Raw genomic sequence first — 18,049 nt, forward strand, 5'->3', positions numbered from 1 at the left:
GCGAGACCCGAAAAAGAGACAAGGGGAATGCTAGTCATTCCCGACTTAGATCGCATGTGATAGACCTTATTTCAGACTGCCGCGCTTGTCACGGCCAATGATGCAATCGCCAACTATCATAGGCATCTGCTGGATGGAAGATGACCGAGCTACTCGGTGGGACAAAGCGGACTTCCACCCGGCGTAATATCAGATCAGGACTTACCAGGCAATATGAAGCAACACATCCGGCTGACCTTTGGGCGTCACTCAGCATTTGAAGAGGAATAAGAGCCGGCGATAAGAGCATGAGTCCCCAATGCCGTGGTGTGGCAGAAGATGACAAACAAGGCTCCTTGAAGTGAGGCCACGGCTACTACATCACAATCAGGACACCCAAAAGCACCATACAATACGAGTAAGAAGAGTTGTACACGTAACTAGCTACACGTACTAACAAGACAGCCTACTGCGAGACTAGATGAATCTTATCCTCTACGCAAAGGTACCTGAATTCGTTCTAACTTGTTCTACCTCAAGGCGTAGAACGATGCGCCTTTCGATCTATGCGCTAAAGTAATCGGCGCCAAAGAGGAAAGCTTTGGCGCCAATCATGCCCGACGAGAGCGTGACGGCTCAATGTACGGATACGGAATGTCAAAATGTTTCAAGAGTAAACAAGCTATGCGGTCAACTGGGGTATATCAAGTTACTAAGCTACTAAACCAACTCCGCGGACGTGCATCATGAGATTATGCTCATGACATTAACAAGCTGTCATGTTCTAGATTGCAGTATCGTTGCTTGCAATGTGAGCGTATCAAAGATAATTCCTCTTCATCCTGGTGGAGCTACTTTGACACCAAGATAACCACGACATTGACTCATTCGTAAACGGAATACTAATATCATGATATAATATCGTGACAACAGAGATATCCAAACTGCAAGAAAATTTTGCTCCGGATATAGGGTAGGTTGCAATGAATGCTACGCAACTACTGCAATGCGCATTGCATTCTGAGATCCATTGCGGCCTTTGCCGTGCTTCCCGTTCCCAATTGATGGCTTGGCATGAAAAATATGTCCAGCAGAGTGTCATTATGATGTGGTTTCTTAATAAGGATAGCTTTTCCGAGCGCTCAGTTACATGACGCCTCTTGTAATTTGGTCATCTTCACGTCCTCGCTCTCTTCAATGATACCTCTTTCTCATCATTATCCATTACATCATGACACGTTTTCTTTTTACTGGATCAGTGAGAATGGTTGTCTATATTAGCCGAGACAACTCTTCTACATGTAGCTATTCGTAGTTACGGCTCGGTCAACAGAACCGTTAGTCTCAAGACGTGAACTCTGCTGCCATACCTTTGGCCCAATCTATTTCCGGCATGGCCAATATTGCCAGCCAATATTCCGTACTCCGTACTATATTACCAAGAATATAGGCTATACGAACCGGAGAGCTACTAAATCTGGATATGTCCTACTCCCTAGACACACTCTCCATTGTCACAGGTGACAGGGTACCGTACCACACCACGTCTCCCATCACATCCGTCCCTCCATGTCTTAGAGCCGCATATTTCGCCTTGCTCCAAAACCTGCAGACTTCACACCCTCTTCTCGAGATTAGCTCGAAACCACCCCATTCAACAACAAAGAGTCTTTCTCCAAAGAACTACCATTTTCGGAAACATCCTCTTGTTAGCTGCCGTTCTGGAAGTTTCTGTATTTTGACCCGCATAGAAACATATCGTATGCCTTTGAGTGCCATAAGGCACCACCTAAGTACCATATCCACTGTTCTTCTATATTGAGGGGAGAATACTCAATTTCTGACTCTTTGATTGGTTCCGGTTTTCAAGAGTACTTAGGTGGTGCCTTATGGCACCCAAAGGGACGGCGAAGGAATCTGGAACATAGGTAGGAGGCTCAGCCCGAATGACGACATCTGCGTAAGTGTTGTGGTGATTAGCTACTAGGCAGTTTAGTAATAGTAACGTACAGTTTACGAAAGACGGGACGATGGTCATGACAAAGTATTGTGTTATTAATAGGTAAGGACAGGTCTGTACCATATGTTGATGGAGACTACATGTTCCCGTCCCCGAATGTATCAATCCCAGCCATGCCAACTGCTACTCGCAAAATGGTGTATATATATGTCCACCAAAAACGCCGCGAACAAGCATGGCCAAATCTAAACGCTAAATGGTTTCAAATAACCGCTGATCCTTTCAAGATGTTCATCCTCCAAAGATGTTGATCGTCCAAGATTGATCGTCCAAAGAGATTGATCTTACAACCCCAATACATGCCCCTTAGTCATCCTCCAGTCCATATTCATTATCCATATCAGGATCATCCTCATCATACCCTCCCTCGTATTCACCACCCCCTCCAAATTCCTCGCCCTCACCAAACTCTTCCGGCTCCTCGTAGTCTTCCTCCTCCCCATGCTCCTGGACATCATCGCCAGCAACACTCTCATCCGGTGCCTCACTGGCGTCATCGTCAGCACCAAAGGTACTGCCAGCAATGCTAGTTTTCCGACTTGTTGCCGCAGACCCAAGTCCGGCATTTGGTATATCGAAAATGCTGCGGATGGCATCGTAGTTGATCCTCTTAGACCACGCTCGGTCTTTAGCCACGCCAATGGCGGCTTCGGCAGCAGAGCTGGCAGGGCTTGTTTGGCCCTCTCCCATCCTGGCACGCTTTCTCCTTTTGCGAGTCTGCTTGGGCCGCTCCGCCTCCATTTTCCGTCGAAACACCTTTTCTTGGTGCTTCCTGAGCCAATCTTTGTTCTGATTCACCCAGATAATCTCCTTTATCCGTGCTTCTTCCGGTGATAGTAGACAGTTGATGACCTCGGGGTCGTCGGCAAATTCATCTTCGGTGACATCAGCCGCCATGGACACCTCTTTTTGTGGTTGCTGTTGACGAGCCCAGAGTGAGTGTATTCGGGCTCGCTGTTCGGCATTGGAATATGCAAGAGCGTGTTCATAAGTAAGAGGATCGTTGAAAATCTCTTCAATGACTCCTTCAAGCTCCTGCTCATCCTGCTCCCATTCTTCGTTGATCGGAAGCTGAGGCTTGGCCTTTTTGCCTTTGCCCCGGCCACCAGACTCCTGGTCACCAACTTCTTCTTCTAGTGCATCTCCGAATTCTTCGGCAAGATCCTCTAGGCCTTCGACTTCATCATCATTTTCATTCTTTGAAGGGTTCAGATTGATGTTGCCTTGAGGAATCTGCGACGGTAAAGGAGGGATAATGAATCCATCAGCATCTCGGCGATAGTTGACTTCAGGTGCTTTAGATAGATCTGCCCCTCCTTCTATATGTCGCTTGTGTGGTGCATGTTCCGCATGTTCTGGTATGGGCTCTTCAGTATCTTCGCCGGTAATCCCGCGCTTGCGTTTTCGTGATTTTTCTTCCGCCTTCTTTCTATACTCATCCGATTTTCGATAGAATGAGGGCGGATCATGTGAACTCTCCAGAAAATCTTGTTTCAAAAAGTCTTCTACTGACATGCGACTTGATTCGGTGTTATTGAATTCTTGTAGTCGGTTCTGAATAGTGTGATTTGTGACTTTGACGATGTAGACGACTTCTCGAATCGTTCGTCGGAAGTTGTGCATACGTGCAGCCATGAGCAGACAGGCGCCGCAAATACCAGAGGGTCGACGGCCCATGACCATCCAATCCCTACTCATTCGCTTGACCAGTCGAACTGCATCCTCGGCAACCTTGGCTGTGTCTTGGTGGAACTCCATCTTTGTGGCAAATCTCCAGATGAGATCTTCGGGGTATACGGGAATCAGTCCATCAGTTCCAATCGGTACCACTTCGTTTAGCTTCTTAAAGATTCGTCCCAACTTGAATACATTGAGCTGGACTAGATCGGCCAAATCGATGAGCATGACTTTGCAAGGCGGCTCGGCTCGGCAAGCAGCATAGAGGCAAACAGCCGCAACACTAGCCAGCGTGCGTCCCTGGATGAAGTTGGCGCTAGATGCAAGCTTGAAGACCTGCGTGCCTGCAGTGACGAGACTATCGCTGATGTTGAGCTGCTGGGCATAACCTTGCATGAGACCTCGCGCCTCCCGGATGCTCTTCTCTCTGTCTTCGCTGCCACCCACTCTCCTAAAAGCAGGTCCCATGCCTCGAACACCAGCCTGATCAGCACCAACAAAGGTTCCCTGCACCATGGCAGCACCAGACGACGTCTCGCCGAATTGCACTTCGGACACAATGTTGCTATCATCAGCGACACGACCGCAAGTCTGGCAAGTTCCGTCGACGACATTGGGCTTCGGACAGGCCTTGTTGGCGCACTGCTGATGGGCCGGGGTGACGACGCCTGGCCTCTGCGTTGACGAAAGACGTGCTGCTGCTTGGGCCGCATGACGGCGTTCTTCACGCTCACGGAGGGCCCGGACGGGATTTGGTCTAGCAAAGCGAGGTTTTGAAGGGCCGCTGCCCAGGCCTGCTGGCCGTTTTGCCGGCGCTGGTGTGAGAAACGACATGGCGACTACCGCTATGCTGCTGATAGCCGTGTCTGAATATAAAGCAATGCGTCGATGAAGTGATGGATGATGGGTCGCGATAAAAGTTGTAAGTGAGAAGTGAGTATCGATAAACAAAAAAATTCCGGTCCACAATAGAAGTTGCTCTTCTTCTCTCTTCCGCGCAAATCCGGTTCTCACGGGAAACTGTCTATCCTCTGGAAAAGGGCTATCATCCGTTTCTCAAAGGTCATGAGCGCAAGCGATACAAAGCAAATCTGAGGCCAAAAAAATGCTGCTTCGTGAATCCCGATGATGATAAAAATCCGTCGTCGCGCTGTGGTGGGCAGAAGAAAATGAAGAGAAAAAAAAGTTGGGCGGGGCCCTCGCCCGAACTGATTATGGCGGGATTAGAGTGGCCGAGTGGGGAAGAGGCACGAAAAAATGTGCAAATTCAGTTTTGCCCAGCAGAGTTTCCAGTCACGGCAGTGGTCCCGGTTCGAGGCAGCCGCTGGTTCGAATCTCGACGCCTCAAAGTTTTTTTCGAGATGGCAAAAGGGCGTAAACAGTGTTATTGGAGATACGAGAGAGTATAATACAACAGCCTGCACAGTTTTTGTTGCGCAGAATCGCAGCCGCGAGCTCTTTGCAGAGTCAAAAGGCGAAATGTACTCAGCCCAAGGCAAAACTTTTGACTCTTTGCTCACAAAGGTTCTGTCGGCCCGACCGCTTAATTATCGGCTGAACCCGCCTTACAATTTCGTCTCTCGCTGTGACTCCCATCCCGCGCCCTCTGTCCCGCATGCGTCACTGAAACTATGGATTTTGCCGGGTTGAGCATCCTCTTCGCTGTGGCTGTGTACATTGTACTCGAATATCCATTGCCCAGAATATTCATTGTCGTAACTTTGGCAGAAAGAGGAAATTTCAAAGTGACGTATAATTTAGAGGATTGCGTTCTCCAAATGCTGTCCCGTTCCCCGACATTCCCCGTCCACATGTGATTTGTATACTCCATCTTCCCCCACCTTTGACATTTCCCCGATCGCTGAGCAATGAGGATTCGCCCCAGAAGCTAAAAAACGATCTAAATGTTAAAGAGCAACAATGTAGAGTTGCGGAGTATTTGTCAAGAAAATAGCAGTATAAGCCGGTGAAATAGTACTTGGCATCTGGCCTGACCTTATTATAGTAGTTACCCCGATTTAAAGGCTGTGAACACGATGTAGAGGGGCAGAAGAGGTGAGGCATCTCCATCGGCTCGTGTTATAAAAGCTCACAAACCATCCGCTGCTAGCCTCTCTACTCCTGCACACTAAATCCTCTGTAAATCCAGCTTGTCCATCTTCGTATCCCATATCATCAATTCAACGTGACAATCATCACCATGTCTGATTCAACTTTTACCTTTTCTGCCCCAGCCAACACAGACGTCTGGAAGAAACCCCCTTCCCACGACGTCTTCACCGGTAACCTCCCCACCACATATCCATAATACAAACAACTAACTCACCCAGCCCCCTACAAATCCCTCTCCAAAAACCCCTTCCCCCAATTCAAATCCGCCTCCATCACATTCACAGCAACCTACACCCACCAATTCGACCAAGCCGGCATCCTCCTCATCTTCACAAAACCCTCCCTCCCGCGCAAGTGGATCAAGGCCGGCGTCGAGCACTTCAACGGCCAGCCTCGCCTGTCCACCGTCTGCTGCGACAACTGGGCCGACTGGAGCGTCGCCGACGCCTCTTCCGCCGGGGAGATCCAGGCCGGGCGCAAGGCCGTCACCATTCTGGTCGAGAGGCTGGATGCTCATGATGGGTCGTGCTTGTGGGTGTATCGCGTCGATGGCGAGGAAAAGGTGCCGATGAGGGAGATTAACTGGCCGTATGGGGATAATGGTGGTCAGGGATGGGAGCTTGAGATTGGTGCTCTGATTGCGAGACCGGCTAAGGATACGACGGATAGTTTGGAGGCCAAGTTTCAAGATTTCCAAGTCAAGTGGGATTCTGCATAGATCGTATTGTTAGTTGTCCACACGTAGCAAGTTTATACACACTGAGCGTGATTTCACAGCTTTTCAAATCAGAAACATGGCATTCACGTTGGCAAGGAACAAAGCATGTGAGGTGCGAAATTGTCTCATTAACCTCGACCCTGACGCGGAACTCATGTCAGGGAGGACCGCTAGCGACCCTGTAGAATATTTTCTCTTTTTTTTTTGGCCTGCGTTGCGCCCCCAGGGCTGTGCAGCGTTTCTCATGTCTTCGTTAAAAGGGAAAAAGAAGAAAGAAAGAGCAAAAGCCAGAGGCACGCTCTGAATGTCCAATCTTGTCCGAGATGTATAACAATACTCGATCCGTAAGCAAATGCCTTGTCCAGATAATTGAAGTCTTCCCATTTTATCCATTTCGTAAGTTGTATCCAAAGCCCAAAAAGAAACCCGTAATGCCGAAGCAAACCAAGCAAAATCCCGTTCTGAAAAAGCCTCCCGGGGCTGTCATTTTCCCCCATCTTTTCTCATGGTGCTGTATGTAGATTTTAAGAAATCCCAAAACTTGGCAAGAAAAACACCAAGGACGCGATCTAGCGCCGTAGAATGAAAGCAGAGTGGAGTTCCGAGACTTGGAATAAAGCCAAGATATGTATGTGCAAAACACACTCAATGCAAGCAGTCCGTACAAAAAAAGATTGCGGCCCGTAGATGAAGCAATGATAAGACTCCCGTAAATTTGCACTCATCAGAACATCAGACAACCAAAAAGCGGTAACAGAAAAAGAAAGCAATAAAAAAGCAACGCAACCAAATGCTTGCTCCAGCTTATATCGATCCGATTTACCATTTTGAGTTTTTTTTTTTTTATGTTTTTGTCTTTTTTATCCTCCGCTTTCCAACGGCTGTCGTTGTACTCAGCCCGTGCCGAAAAGCAAAAGTTGTGCTCTCATCGTCGTGCCCTATTTATACAGTCTTGGGCGAACGGTTATTAGTGACGTCGATGACGTCGTCCAAGTGGTTGCACATGGCAACGAACAAGTCGAAGAACAGCTTGCTGCCGCCGGCCTCCATCTCAGCTTGCATGGTGCCGCTGCGTTTGAACGTCTTGCGGCAGCGGATGATCAGAGCAAGGTAGTGAGCACGGAGGCGACTGTCCGAATCAGGCGTGTTGGCATAAGCGTACTGGGCAGACCGCAGGATGGTGCCGACGTCGATGCCGGCATGCAGCCCTTGCTTGCGCAGAGCCAGACGCTTCAGCTCCTCGAGGCCGTACCTGTCGGCGGCACAGTAGATGACTGTGTCACGCAGGATCTCGGCCCCCACGCTGGAGAGATAGACGGCGGCATCGGAGCCCGTGCCGTTGTCAGGGGTTGGTGGTGGCTTTTGAGGAGTCCTCATGCGGTCCTCGAGCTCCCAGGAGTTACGGTGCCTGTTGTGAACTAGGCGTGGGTAGTAGTCTCCCTTGTAGAGATACTCGAGCACGGCCGAGAAGATCTCGGGCTCCTCGTCAGGAAGGGAGATTCTCTTGTTCATGGCATCAGACGAGTCCTTGCTGCAGGCCGCCTCGAAAAAGGGCGACTGGCTGAGGACATCCTCGTGTGCCGCAAACAGACGTCCCTCGTGACCAATGGTAAGTGTGACAATCGGCGAGGGCGTGATGTTGATGGGCTGAGCTGGTGCCGCTTCGTGCTCTATGATAGAGCTCTGCAGCTTAGACACCTTTGCTTTGACATGCTCCTTGGCGGAGCTTGGCTTCTTTAGCCTTTGAGCCTTGTCCACCCGGTTCTGGTTCTGGTGTTGGTCCTGAGACCGGAATGCACGCTTGAACATTTTGGCGGGTATATATTTGAAGGAACTAAAGAAAGAGGTGTCTTTGTGGGAGATGTGTTGGCTGTGCATAAGATATGACGCTCTGACTCTCACAGTCTGCAGAAGACTAGCATATAGATTGACTTAAGAGAGCGACGAATAAAGGAATGAGCGGAAGGATTGGGAAAGCGAGATGTTGTGAATGATGAATGAATGAATGAATGACGCACAAAAAGGAAAAACGATTGTCGGGGTCCGGGCGCGACAAGACCACCTTCTTATAATCAAGAAGATGACCCTTTCGCGAGAGTATTTGCGACCCTATCTGGCTTGCGTGTGGGGGAGGAGAAGAAGCAGAAGACAGAAGAGGCAGAATGGGCATGGATCCACTATTTGTACCTCTGATGGCCGCCGACAGGTACCGATTGACCGTGAATCTGGCAGCCGGAATTGCTGTCTCAGCCACGGCGGCAGCCAGCGTCAGAACAGGTACCCAGTACTTGGGCCGCCGAGGGAAAGCTACCGCCGCGCGGGTTGCCGACACCTGGGCTGGGGCGTGTGTTGTACTGTGGCCATGCAGGTCGACATCATCCAATTGGTAGTGGCAGGGCTGGGCAGATGACTGGACGGCATGGTCGAGTCTACTGTATCGCCCCTCACCGGATGAATATTCGTACGAGTACAGTACAACAGAAAGGGGAGAGATAAGTGCTGCACTGCTCGCCACCAATCGGGGAGCCGGAGCAGCTGAATAACACGGCGAGCCAAATCAGTGGGCAACAAGTGTCGTGAACAAGAGCACGCCCGACCTGAGCACCGAATCAGGAAATGTCTCTCCCTCTCTCTCTTCACTCCCTGCGTATGTATCTACCTCTAAGACAGGCAAGGCATTATCTACAGTGTAATATTGAGATCGAACAGGTCATATCACATCAGGAGACTCGGTCATTTGTTGCTCCGAGTCAACTATTCTTTCTCTTTACTTTTCTACTCATTGTTATCGGTGCACATTGTTCCCTACGACCTCCTCCTCGCAAAAAAGGGAGTCATCCACTAACAAGAACAGACACTCTCCTGCACAGAACCTAATTATAGCAAAATAGCAACTCGCTCTCCCATCGAAGCGACCCACACTTCCTACAGCAGCCATCAGGTTGTTTACTTCTTCCGTAGTATAGTGGTCAGTATGCAAGCTTGTCACGCTTGAGACCCGGGTTCAATTCCCGGCGGGAGAGAAGAAACCGCCAGCTTCGAAATCTTTTTTTGCCCTTTTTTTACATTACTTCTCATCAAAATACGTCCAAAATGTCCTTTCCCTCTCATCAATTTTGCAATCATCACTTCCCTCCCCTCCTTGGTTTGGAAATAGCACGCGCTTCATTGGGCGGACTCTCGCTGGTACCTCTACCACGTGGTCCCGCCAAACCCCTCTTCCAAAGCGGTAGAGACAAAGTACCTGTGACGTGTTCCATGGAGGGGTTTGGCGGCCTCGAACTTCCAAGTTCTCATCGCCTCACCCTCACCCTGACCCTGAATATTCAGCCCATCGCAACGTTTCGTCCCCTGCGATCCAAACGCCAACTGCCACGCATCCACCCATCTTTACGTGACCAAACAGATGACCAGGCGCAATGGGCGTGTCGACGTGTCCAGTACCGACCATCTGCACCGCCTGTTTCAACTCTTATCTCCTACGTCTACAGTACGGGGAACCCATGCAAGCAGCGCATCATGTCAGCAGTAGAAGGTTGTGGATTGGTTCTAGTCAGGAACGCAAGCACTTCTAAAATTGGTTCTAGGTTAAAGAGAATACTCTAGAGCTGCTCTCCCCACACTGACAGCTCATCAATGAGGCTTTTTCATAGGGCGAAACCACTGCCGCCGACCATCGGTCAGGACCCTTGATGCGTCACACTACCACAAGATGCCTCCGATCCCTCTAGATTCAAAGAGTCATGATCATTACCCCTCCTTTTGGTACAGCAATCATCATTACCCCTCCATCGACTCTCGCATCTAGGCCCCGAGACCTTCTTGAATGATGACGTGGGGTCGGACCAGAGACTCTCGGATGCCAACGAAGCCCTGCATGAAGATGTACACTGTGACCATTGTCAGTCGTCTCAACACAAGGGCGGCAGATATAGGGCCTTACTAATTGGAGCCAAAAGGACGAAGCCGATGGCGTATGCCGTCACCGCTTCTTGGGAGCCGGCCTCTGCTGGATCAAGCCAGAAAAAGGGGTATATGCCAGTGGCGGCGTGCCCAATGTAGGCCCAGCCGAGGTAGAGGCCGGCAAAGACCATGAGGGCGAAGAGGTAGGCACTGATTGTCTAGCGGCACGTCAGTTTGGCATTTGGCAGCAGTGACTCGCATTGCCCAACTCACCGAGGGGCGTCTGATGCTGTTGAGGAAGAGTATCTCAAACACCATGATGATTGACGTGATTCCGAACAGGTTGACAACGGCAAAGGCCTTGAGCCACCCTTCGCCAAAGATATCGCTGACTGGAAAGCCATGTTAGCAGAGTCTTCTACCGAAGCCATGAGAAGATGGCCCTACATGGTGTGTTGGGTGCTGCTGCTAGAAAGCCATTGCCGTCACCATTGCCATTATTTCCATTACCATTATCATCATCTCCAGTGCCGCCGTTGTCGTTGTTCTCCAAGTCGTGCGGTCGCGTAATGAACCAGTAAACTACCGTGTTCATGAACGAAAAGACGACAGTAGTAATGTAGAACAGAGTAAAGTAAAACTGCTTCCTCAGGCTCGCCAGGTTCCTGGGCAGAGACATGACGTTCACAACCCATGATTCGATGCCTCCATCGATTTCCTCAGGGTCCGGATAGTACAAGTGGGTGAAAGACCACGACTGCAATCACAAACCCACGTTAGACATTTTGTGACAACTCAACGAGATTGTGCATTTGACCTACAAACGTGATTATAAAGTACAAGAGAACCATGGCGCCGCTGATGATGGCAAAGTCGAAGAAGAGGCGAGCATTTGTTTCACCTGGTGCGGCGTCTGTAGTCTCGTAGTTCAAAACCAAGATGGAGGCGGCGATGAGATATGCAAGAATGAGGCCGCGGAAAAAGACGAGCACGTTTTGCGGTATGAAACACCATGGAGAATGGCTGGCGCGGAGGAAAACAGGCTGTTTTTAACAGCTCTTTAGTAGAGAACCAACACTGCACGGATGCTACACTGTAGAAGCAAACAACATGTACTCACATGGTCCTGTAGAAGAGCTCGGCCGGCTGAGAGCTCATTGCTGCCAACGAGTAGAGGCGTGGAATCCATTGTTTTGCTGTAATAGTATAACTACTAAAGTGGAAGATGTGTATAACACAGTACCACCGTAATGATGCTTCAAAGAATAAGCTCCGCTCCGATCAAGTTGTGGAGCTGAGGAGGTGAATATGAGGAGACTGTATGCGATAGGTTGGAGTAACAGCGGCGTGACAAGGGAGAGATGATAAATGTTGTTGCGAGCAAAATTGCAAGATCGTACCCATCCAAGGTAAACAGGGTAGTACATGGAAACAACAGTTCGTGAATGGGAAGGAGAGCTGCGATGGTTGGCGTGGAAGGTTCGAGGGCAATGATGTCTTCAGCCATTGGAAGGAAAGTGAAATGAACCTTCACTTCTTCACATTGTTTAATGTTATTGTATTTGGTTTCCTTGTTTTACAATTGTTATACACTCAATAACGCCGTAACTGGTCGTCCCAGACGTTCCGCAGCAGGTCGATTCCATTCCCTTCAATCGTTCCTCTTATGCGAACTTGCCGCACCCTCCTTCTGCATGCCCTCGCACCCAGTCAACTTTCCCGCCCACTCTTCGGCCTTTCCATATCCCTGGTTTGGATCCCTCTTTTCACCGGCCTTTTTCAGGGCTTCAAGGGCAGCTGCTTTGTCCTGCGCTCCCGATGCGGACCAGGCCTGCGAGCCGCTGATACTGCCAATGGTTGCCTGTAAGAGAGGAAATGGGTTAGCAAATGATGAAACAGGTCGAGCAGTGAACATAGTAGCTTTGTAATGATGGGATTCATACCTCTCCGACGCCTTTGATGTACTGCGCATGAGCACCCATCAGGCCCGCCTCTCCCTGCTGCTGGTTGGTGTTGTTGTTGTTGTTATTGCCGCCTTCCATGATTGCAATTGTTGTATAATATCAGACTCTAGGGTATGTAATTGGATTGGTATGATTTGGCTTTGGATGGTGACGAATTTGGTACAATTCTTAGATTCACTGTTGAAGATGGTATCTTTGTAGTGGCCGGAGCAGCTGGAAGAACAAAAGACGTCTGTCCTCGATTTATACCGCCCGTCCCAACCTCTAGATTACAAGCGATGACATACAAGCTTTCGATGGCTTCCTTGTCAATGACATCAGATCGGCTCCCCGCAGATCGAGCTCGAGTCCCGAAGCCTCCCAAAACAGCAATGAGGTACGTACCGACCAGGCTTCAAGCACCTGTGGGTCCCACGACCCAATGCAGCATTTGATTGGCTTGAGAGCTCCAAAAGAGCCACCATGTCCAGATCGTTGCCCATTAATTGAATTTGGGTCCCAATGCATTGTCATCAGACCACCACATAAACAAACATCCAGCTTGCTTTTGCTTATATCTTGGCCATTCGACCCAGCAGCAAACCTCTTCTTTCTCAATTCGACATTTCTCATCCAAATCCCTACGAAGAGAGAGAGGCGAAAATGTTTGCAGGTCTCCAGAACCCGCGGAATTTCGCCGCCCAGCTCATGAACTTTGGGCTGGTGCTGTCCACAGCATTCATGGTGCGTTGCTGCGCTGATCCCTCGCAGACCCCTTCTAATATGGGAAATGAAGCTAACTGATTGCTGGATAATAGATGTGGAAGGGCCTCTCTATCGTCTCTGATTCTCCCTCTCCCATTGTCGTCGTTCTCAGTGGTAGCATGGAGCCGGCATTCCAACGCGGCGATTTGCTCTTGCTCTGGAACCGCGAACTGATCAGCGAAACTTCGGTCGGAGAGATTGTTGTCTACAACGTAAAGGATAAGGATATTCCCATTGTTCATCGAGTCGTGCGGAAGTTCGGTCATGGGTAGGTAAAGCCTTGTCGTCGATATTGTCAAGTGTACTAACACCTCTACTAGCGACAAGGCAAAGTTTCTTACAAAGGGAGACAACAACGTGGCGGACGACACTGAGCTCTTTGCCAAGGGCCAAGACTACCTGGAGCGCACCGACATTATCGGCAGCGTGATTGCATATGTACCTTTCGTCGGCTATGTCACCATCCTGCTGTCGGAATACCCATGGTTGAAAACGGTAATGCTGGGCATAATGGGCCTCATGGTGGTGTTACAACGGGAATAAAACATGATGCCAAGTATATGGCGAATTTAAAGAAATGTTGGACTGCAGTCAAGATGCAAAGGATAAACGGTATGCTAGCCATTTGCGATATTCTTGTGACGGGTGCTAAAGATTTACCAGGCAGCTCCGGGCCTAAAGTGGCATGGATATCAATAGAGTGATAGATTTTGAGGCCACCTATGCTTTGATGATTCGGCAATGGGGAATGTCGGCTCGACTGATAAAGCCATTCTCTAGGTTCACGATGCGCTCTTGCATGTTCTATACGAGGTTTGGGACATGAAGGATCGTCTCGAGAACCTTGAAAATGGCTTTGGCATACGAGCTGGCACTTCCCATTGCCATACCCCGTTGCACAGACTCGAGACTGATGTGCGACGACGAGGAGATTTGCTCACATCAGCGTTTTGCCTTGAGCCATGGCGGCTGGTGACACTGGCCTGTTCTTGTTTTACGAGTACTCCCAAAGCAGAGAGACTCCATAATTGCTGGATGCCGCCTCTTTAGCTGCACAGCCTAGAAGCATGTTAGCTGCGGTTAATAGCAGCGCTTGGCTACAGGAGTCGCTTCATGGATGTGGATCCTCCTCGCCACCATTGATCGTGCATTTTTTTTTAAACACATGGGGGGCCTTGGCCCAATTTCCCCGTTGCTCAGCCGTGCCGCTGCCTTTAATAGCCTGGGCGCCGGCCCTCGCTTTGATGTTGGTTGATTCCCATTTCTTCTCGTACTGTAGTCATTCGCTTTGTCGTTCGTTTTCGCAGCGCAAATCTCGCAGCCCAAGTCTGGGATATACACTCGCTTTTGTAACGCTCTTAGTTACAGCCCGTCGTTTTGTTTTGCACGCCCTTCGTTTTACTGCGCTTTTACTCGATAGTTAATTTTGCCCGTCTGAGGAGATTTGCGTCGCTTCTATACACCACCACGCACTCTATCTATCCTTCTTTGCAGCTCTTTGCCAGTTCAACTCTTAATTTCTGTCACCAACCCCGAAACATTTGTCGCCATGGCTTCTCAAGAGACTCCTCAAGTCACCGAAAAGACTGCGGCGCCTGTTGCAGTGCCCGCCCCGACACATTCTCTTCCCCAGGAGCTGGTTGCTGCTGGATACCAGCCGTATTACCAACCCTATCCGGGCCAGCAACCCGTATTACCACTTCCAGAGGAGACGAAGAAGGCTGCGTTCACGAGAGTGGGATTCCATGCTGCTGGTGTTCTTCTGGGCGCCATCGGCTTGGGCCTCTCGTTGGCTTCTCTGCAGAATGGCAACATCAGCGGTGCTATCGCTGCAGCCCCTTCTGTATGCTTATCCCCTTATTTCACGACTTGTATGAATAACCCTTACTTACACACTACAGGCCGGTATTGCCATGCTGTGGAGTCTTGCTGAAGTGATTACGAGAGCTGTTCGGAAATTCAAAAAGGGCATTCACCCTGGCGCGCATGTCGGCATGTGCCTCATCCTCTGGATGCTTTCCAGCATCCTGGGCGGCATTCTCTGCACATACGTCGCCCTGAATCCCTACCAAGATGATGACGAAGACTGCGGCACCTATACCTACTCCGACAGCAACGGGAACCTGCACACAGTAAGTGGCAGTGACAGCTGTGATCCATACAGGGACACCTATCCTCGCGGCAAGGTTCTCGGTGCTGCCGTCATCACTTGCCTCATCTTTGGACTGTACTTCGGCCTCTTTATCGACGCCTGCATCAACACTCACCGACGCAATGTCGCCGCCAGACGTCCCATCATGATGATTGCACAGCCGCAAAACTGGCCTGCTGCTACTCAGGGATGGCAACCGATGCAGAACGATGCTTCTACCGAGGCTGTCCAGATGCAGCCTCCTGCCGCCACCCAGGGGCCTGCGATTAGGGAGTTTTACGCTCCGGCGTAAAGGGAAGAGAAGCTAGTTTGAGAAGCGAGACAAGAGATGGAACTGTCATGTATTGGGACTTTTGTTTTTTTCGAGCTTATTGGCGATATGATTCTACGAAGAGCGTTGGCCTTGGCTGGCCGCAACTTAGATCACGTAATACCTCTCTAATGATACTTAATAACCTTGGGCAACCAGCCTGAAACTGAAATCGTCGTCTTTCATCTCTGACTCTTGTCTTATCAGCCGGGAGTCACTACTTTAATTTTTCTCTTCAGCCCGATGGGAGCCTTTGCTGCCTATTCCCTAGAAAACCCTTGCAAAAACGACTCCATCCGAGACCCTCCCCTCAGACCATGGGAAGATTAAGCTACCCCTGGCTCCTTTCCAGAACAGGCAACGGCCGAATCCAGCCGTCTCTGACCATCTGGACATTAACCAGCCAATAGGGTCTCAAGCAGCGCCATTCGCACCAATCAGGTTCATTCGCAGTACCAAAAACTTGCGTATTACAGGGGTTCTGGTCTCTTTCGTCTGACACAAGATGCTACCATTACCGCATGAACGGCATGCAGTTATCTTAGTAGCTAGCTAAACTACTTACACGCACGGCAGTTAGTGCAGTGCGCCCAGTTTTCGCTCTCGCTGTTTACTACTTAGCGAGATGCCGGTTTTGTTAGGGAAGGGCTGAGCTGCGTCTAGTGAGCGTTCCTAGTGAGGAAGCTCGTATGCAGAGTAACGAACTACTGTATGTCGTGAGACGGAGTTGTCAGCTTTTGTTCTCTTTCCTTCCTTTCTTCTTTCTCTCTCTTTATACGCCACGGAGGGCCTTTGTATGGTGTTTTTTGCGCTTTTTAATTGTTTGCTTCTTTTTTTGAGGGAATAGACGTCGTTTGTGTATATTCATTGGGAGGATTTTGTGCTTTGTCGCGCGTGTGTCGACGCATTCGCACGTTTTCAACTCGAAGTTCGATCGTTCCGCCTTTTCGAACCGAGAAACAGTAAATCGAATTGACCAACCACAACCATCACCATCACCATCACCTTGAGTCAAAACTCTCTGCGACAACATCTTCGAAATAACCTCACTTTTTTGTTATTCTCCAATTACCGCGCACAATGTCTTCCTCCAATGAAAAATCACCTCCTCCCCCCGAGGCGCAACAACACCAGGAATCGCAGCAGACTGTCCCTCCTCCCGCCATCACGATGCAGCAGCAGCAGCCAGGTTTCCAGCCGTACATTCACGCCGCGACAAACGCACCTACAATGTCGTACGTTCCCTATCCAGGACCGATACCGACTTTTGACGACCTGGAGCCGGTATTGATTAAGCCCTGGGAAATCACCAAGACTGTGTTCCACGTCCTGTCTTTTCTTCTAGCGGCGGCGGGAATTGGATTGGGCTTTAGCAGTCTCAATTTCACTTACTTTGCTTACACGGTCGTCATATCCGCTGCTCCTCCTGTAAGCCATCCTCTCTCCTCTATCTCAAAACCCGCATAACAAAAGAAACTAATCTTCCTGTTCATAAAAATAGTGCATCATCGCTCTCCTCTGGTCCCTCATCGAACTCATCGTCCGCGCCGCCCGCAAATTCCAAAAGCACGGCATCCACCCCGGCGCCCACATCGCCCTCTCCCTCATCATCTTCCTCGTCGCCACCGTCCTCACCTCCCTCTTCGGCCCCTGGTTCCAAGACTCCTGGGGCGCATCATACGCCACCCAGTCCTGCGGCAACCAATGGAACTCCACTACACAAACGGTCGTTTGGACATGCTCCGACGACGAGGACAATTACGCCGCGAAGCACATGTTTGCGCATGAGAGGAGCGTTTCGATTGCTGTGGCTGTGGTTACGTATTTGATTGCGGCGATTCATTTTACATTGTTTGTGGGTGCGTGTGTGGATACGTCGAGGGTGAATGCTGCTGCTTCGAGGCCGATTTATGTTATTGCGCAGCCGCAGATGCTGCAGCAGAGATGGCAGATGATTCCGCAGGATCCTATTCCCATGCAGGCTCCGGCTCCGGTTCAGCAGCCTGTAGCGGATCGTGATGTGGTTCCTGCAGAGAGTGAGAAGAGGACCTGGAGGAATAAGCGCAAGGGGAAGGGCAAGGGCAAAGAGCCTGCTCTGAATAACATTGAGGAGCAAAACGAGAATACTGGTCAGCAATCATGAGGTGGTTCTGGATGTCATCTTGGAGGAATAATGTCGGAGGAAGAGTGACTTTTCTTTTGGATAATTAATAAGGCGTTGGTTATGCTCAGCATGTTGAATTATACCCCAGAGTTTATAAAGTACAAATCTTTCATATATAGAATCACATTGTTTTACTTTATTCCTCTTATTTGTTATATAGCATTTTAGCTCCTAGCTTGCAACGAGTTATATAGTGAAGTCTGCATATATCTCTGAGATATTAGATGATCGAGAAGAATATTCTCTTCTCTTCATATTCCTTTGTAGGCTATGACCATCTTGAACTCAGATCCTGTCTTTCAGCTA

At 49.7% G+C, this 18,049-nt stretch overlaps 8 protein-coding genes and 1 non-coding gene across 9 annotated transcripts; 5 read left to right on the plus strand and 4 right to left on the minus strand.

Annotated features, from left to right (window-relative positions):
- Nucleotides 1-2,002: 2,002 nt before the first annotated feature.
- V8C40DRAFT_121819 (transcription factor TFIIIB subunit BRF1) lies at nt 2,003-4,721 on the minus strand. The gene has a single exon (XM_083210942.1). It carries the CDS (start codon nt 4,508-4,510, stop codon nt 2,306-2,308), a length of 2,205 nt encoding a protein of 734 aa, XP_083068326.1. The 5' UTR covers nt 4,511-4,721; the 3' UTR covers nt 2,003-2,305.
- A 659-nt stretch (nt 4,722-5,380) lies between these two features.
- Nucleotides 5,381-6,592, plus strand: V8C40DRAFT_257075 (uncharacterized protein). Its single transcript, XM_083218415.1, has 2 exons — nt 5,381-5,958; nt 6,007-6,592. The coding sequence occupies exons 1-2, from the start codon at nt 5,877-5,879 to the stop codon at nt 6,504-6,506; spliced, it is 582 nt and encodes a 193-aa protein (XP_083068327.1). The 5' UTR covers nt 5,381-5,876; the 3' UTR covers nt 6,507-6,592.
- Nucleotides 6,593-7,339: 747 nt separating this feature from the next.
- On the minus strand, nt 7,340-8,625 carry V8C40DRAFT_121827 (BTB/POZ domain-containing protein). Its single transcript, XM_083210943.1, has 2 exons — nt 8,525-8,625; nt 7,340-8,356 (listed from the first exon to the last, which is right to left on the minus strand). Exon 2 carries the CDS (start codon nt 8,313-8,315, stop codon nt 7,449-7,451), a length of 867 nt encoding a protein of 288 aa, XP_083068328.1. The 5' UTR covers nt 8,316-8,356; nt 8,525-8,625; the 3' UTR covers nt 7,340-7,448.
- Nucleotides 8,626-9,457: 832 nt separating this feature from the next.
- On the plus strand, nt 9,458-9,529 carry V8C40DRAFT_t196. Its single transcript has one exon. It is a non-coding gene; the product is annotated as a tRNA-Asp (tRNA).
- Nucleotides 9,530-9,664: 135 nt separating this feature from the next.
- On the minus strand, nt 9,665-11,598 carry V8C40DRAFT_283492 (uncharacterized protein; the record flags this gene model as incomplete). Its single annotated transcript, XM_083221958.1, has 6 exons — nt 9,665-10,396; nt 10,450-10,627; nt 10,683-10,801; nt 10,857-11,166; nt 11,231-11,452; nt 11,530-11,598. 6 exons carry the CDS (start codon nt 11,596-11,598, stop codon nt 10,311-10,313), a joined length of 984 nt encoding a protein of 327 aa, XP_083068329.1. The 3' UTR covers nt 9,665-10,310.
- Nucleotides 11,599-11,969: 371 nt separating this feature from the next.
- V8C40DRAFT_121847 (uncharacterized protein) lies at nt 11,970-12,689 on the minus strand. The gene is made up of 2 exons (XM_083210944.1): nt 12,353-12,689; nt 11,970-12,270 (listed from the first exon to the last, which is right to left on the minus strand). The coding sequence occupies exons 1-2, from the start codon at nt 12,449-12,451 to the stop codon at nt 12,061-12,063; spliced, it is 309 nt and encodes a 102-aa protein (XP_083068330.1). The 5' UTR covers nt 12,452-12,689; the 3' UTR covers nt 11,970-12,060.
- Nucleotides 12,690-12,873: 184 nt separating this feature from the next.
- Nucleotides 12,874-14,329, plus strand: V8C40DRAFT_257083 (signal peptidase complex catalytic subunit SEC11). The gene is made up of 3 exons (XM_083218416.1): nt 12,874-13,096; nt 13,171-13,385; nt 13,438-14,329. Exons 1-3 carry the CDS (start codon nt 13,016-13,018, stop codon nt 13,658-13,660), a joined length of 519 nt encoding a protein of 172 aa, XP_083068331.1. The 5' UTR covers nt 12,874-13,015; the 3' UTR covers nt 13,661-14,329.
- An 81-nt stretch (nt 14,330-14,410) lies between these two features.
- Nucleotides 14,411-16,076, plus strand: V8C40DRAFT_257088 (uncharacterized protein). Its single transcript, XM_083218417.1, has 3 exons — nt 14,411-14,960; nt 15,019-15,696; nt 15,787-16,076. Exons 1-2 carry the CDS (start codon nt 14,667-14,669, stop codon nt 15,559-15,561), a joined length of 837 nt encoding a protein of 278 aa, XP_083068332.1. The 5' UTR covers nt 14,411-14,666; the 3' UTR covers nt 15,562-15,696; nt 15,787-16,076.
- V8C40DRAFT_257089 (uncharacterized protein) lies at nt 16,071-17,947 on the plus strand. Its single transcript, XM_083218418.1, has 2 exons — nt 16,071-17,007; nt 17,081-17,947. The coding sequence occupies exons 1-2, from the start codon at nt 16,660-16,662 to the stop codon at nt 17,720-17,722; spliced, it is 990 nt and encodes a 329-aa protein (XP_083068333.1). The 5' UTR covers nt 16,071-16,659; the 3' UTR covers nt 17,723-17,947.
- The last annotated feature ends 102 nt before the right edge of the window (nt 17,948-18,049 follow it).

The sequence above is a fragment of the Trichoderma camerunense genome, assembly GCF_050948025.1.
Source record: "Trichoderma camerunense strain CBS 138272 chromosome Unknown V8C40scaffold_23, whole genome shotgun sequence".
Classification (NCBI taxonomy): domain Eukaryota; kingdom Fungi; phylum Ascomycota; class Sordariomycetes; order Hypocreales; family Hypocreaceae; genus Trichoderma; species Trichoderma camerunense.

Coding starts and splice junctions, on each gene's coding strand:
- V8C40DRAFT_257083 (XM_083218416.1), top strand. CDS start 13,016: ATGTTTGCAGGTCTCCAGAACCCGCGGAATTTCGCCGCCCAGCTCATG. Junction 13,097..13,170: donor TGCTGTCCACAGCATTCATG/GTGCGTTGCTGC, acceptor GCTGGATAATAG/ATGTGGAAGGGCCTCTCTAT. Junction 13,386..13,437: donor GTGCGGAAGTTCGGTCATGG/GTAGGTAAAGCC, acceptor CACCTCTACTAG/CGACAAGGCAAAGTTTCTTA.
- V8C40DRAFT_257075 (XM_083218415.1), top strand. CDS start 5,877: ATGTCTGATTCAACTTTTACCTTTTCTGCCCCAGCCAACACAGACGTC. Junction 5,959..6,006: donor TTCCCACGACGTCTTCACCG/GTAACCTCCCCA, acceptor TAACTCACCCAG/CCCCCTACAAATCCCTCTCC.
- V8C40DRAFT_121819 (XM_083210942.1), bottom strand. CDS start 4,510: ATGTCGTTTCTCACACCAGCGCCGGCAAAACGGCCAGCAGGCCTGGGC.
- V8C40DRAFT_121847 (XM_083210944.1), bottom strand. CDS start 12,451: ATGGAAGGCGGCAATAACAACAACAACAACACCAACCAGCAGCAGGGA. Junction 12,271..12,352: donor ACATCAAAGGCGTCGGAGAG/GTATGAATCCCA, acceptor CCTCTCTTACAG/GCAACCATTGGCAGTATCAG.
- V8C40DRAFT_257089 (XM_083218418.1), top strand. CDS start 16,660: ATGTCTTCCTCCAATGAAAAATCACCTCCTCCCCCCGAGGCGCAACAA. Junction 17,008..17,080: donor TCATATCCGCTGCTCCTCCT/GTAAGCCATCCT, acceptor TCATAAAAATAG/TGCATCATCGCTCTCCTCTG.
- V8C40DRAFT_257088 (XM_083218417.1), top strand. CDS start 14,667: ATGGCTTCTCAAGAGACTCCTCAAGTCACCGAAAAGACTGCGGCGCCT. Junction 14,961..15,018: donor CTATCGCTGCAGCCCCTTCT/GTATGCTTATCC, acceptor TACACACTACAG/GCCGGTATTGCCATGCTGTG.
- V8C40DRAFT_121827 (XM_083210943.1), bottom strand. CDS start 8,315: ATGTTCAAGCGTGCATTCCGGTCTCAGGACCAACACCAGAACCAGAAC.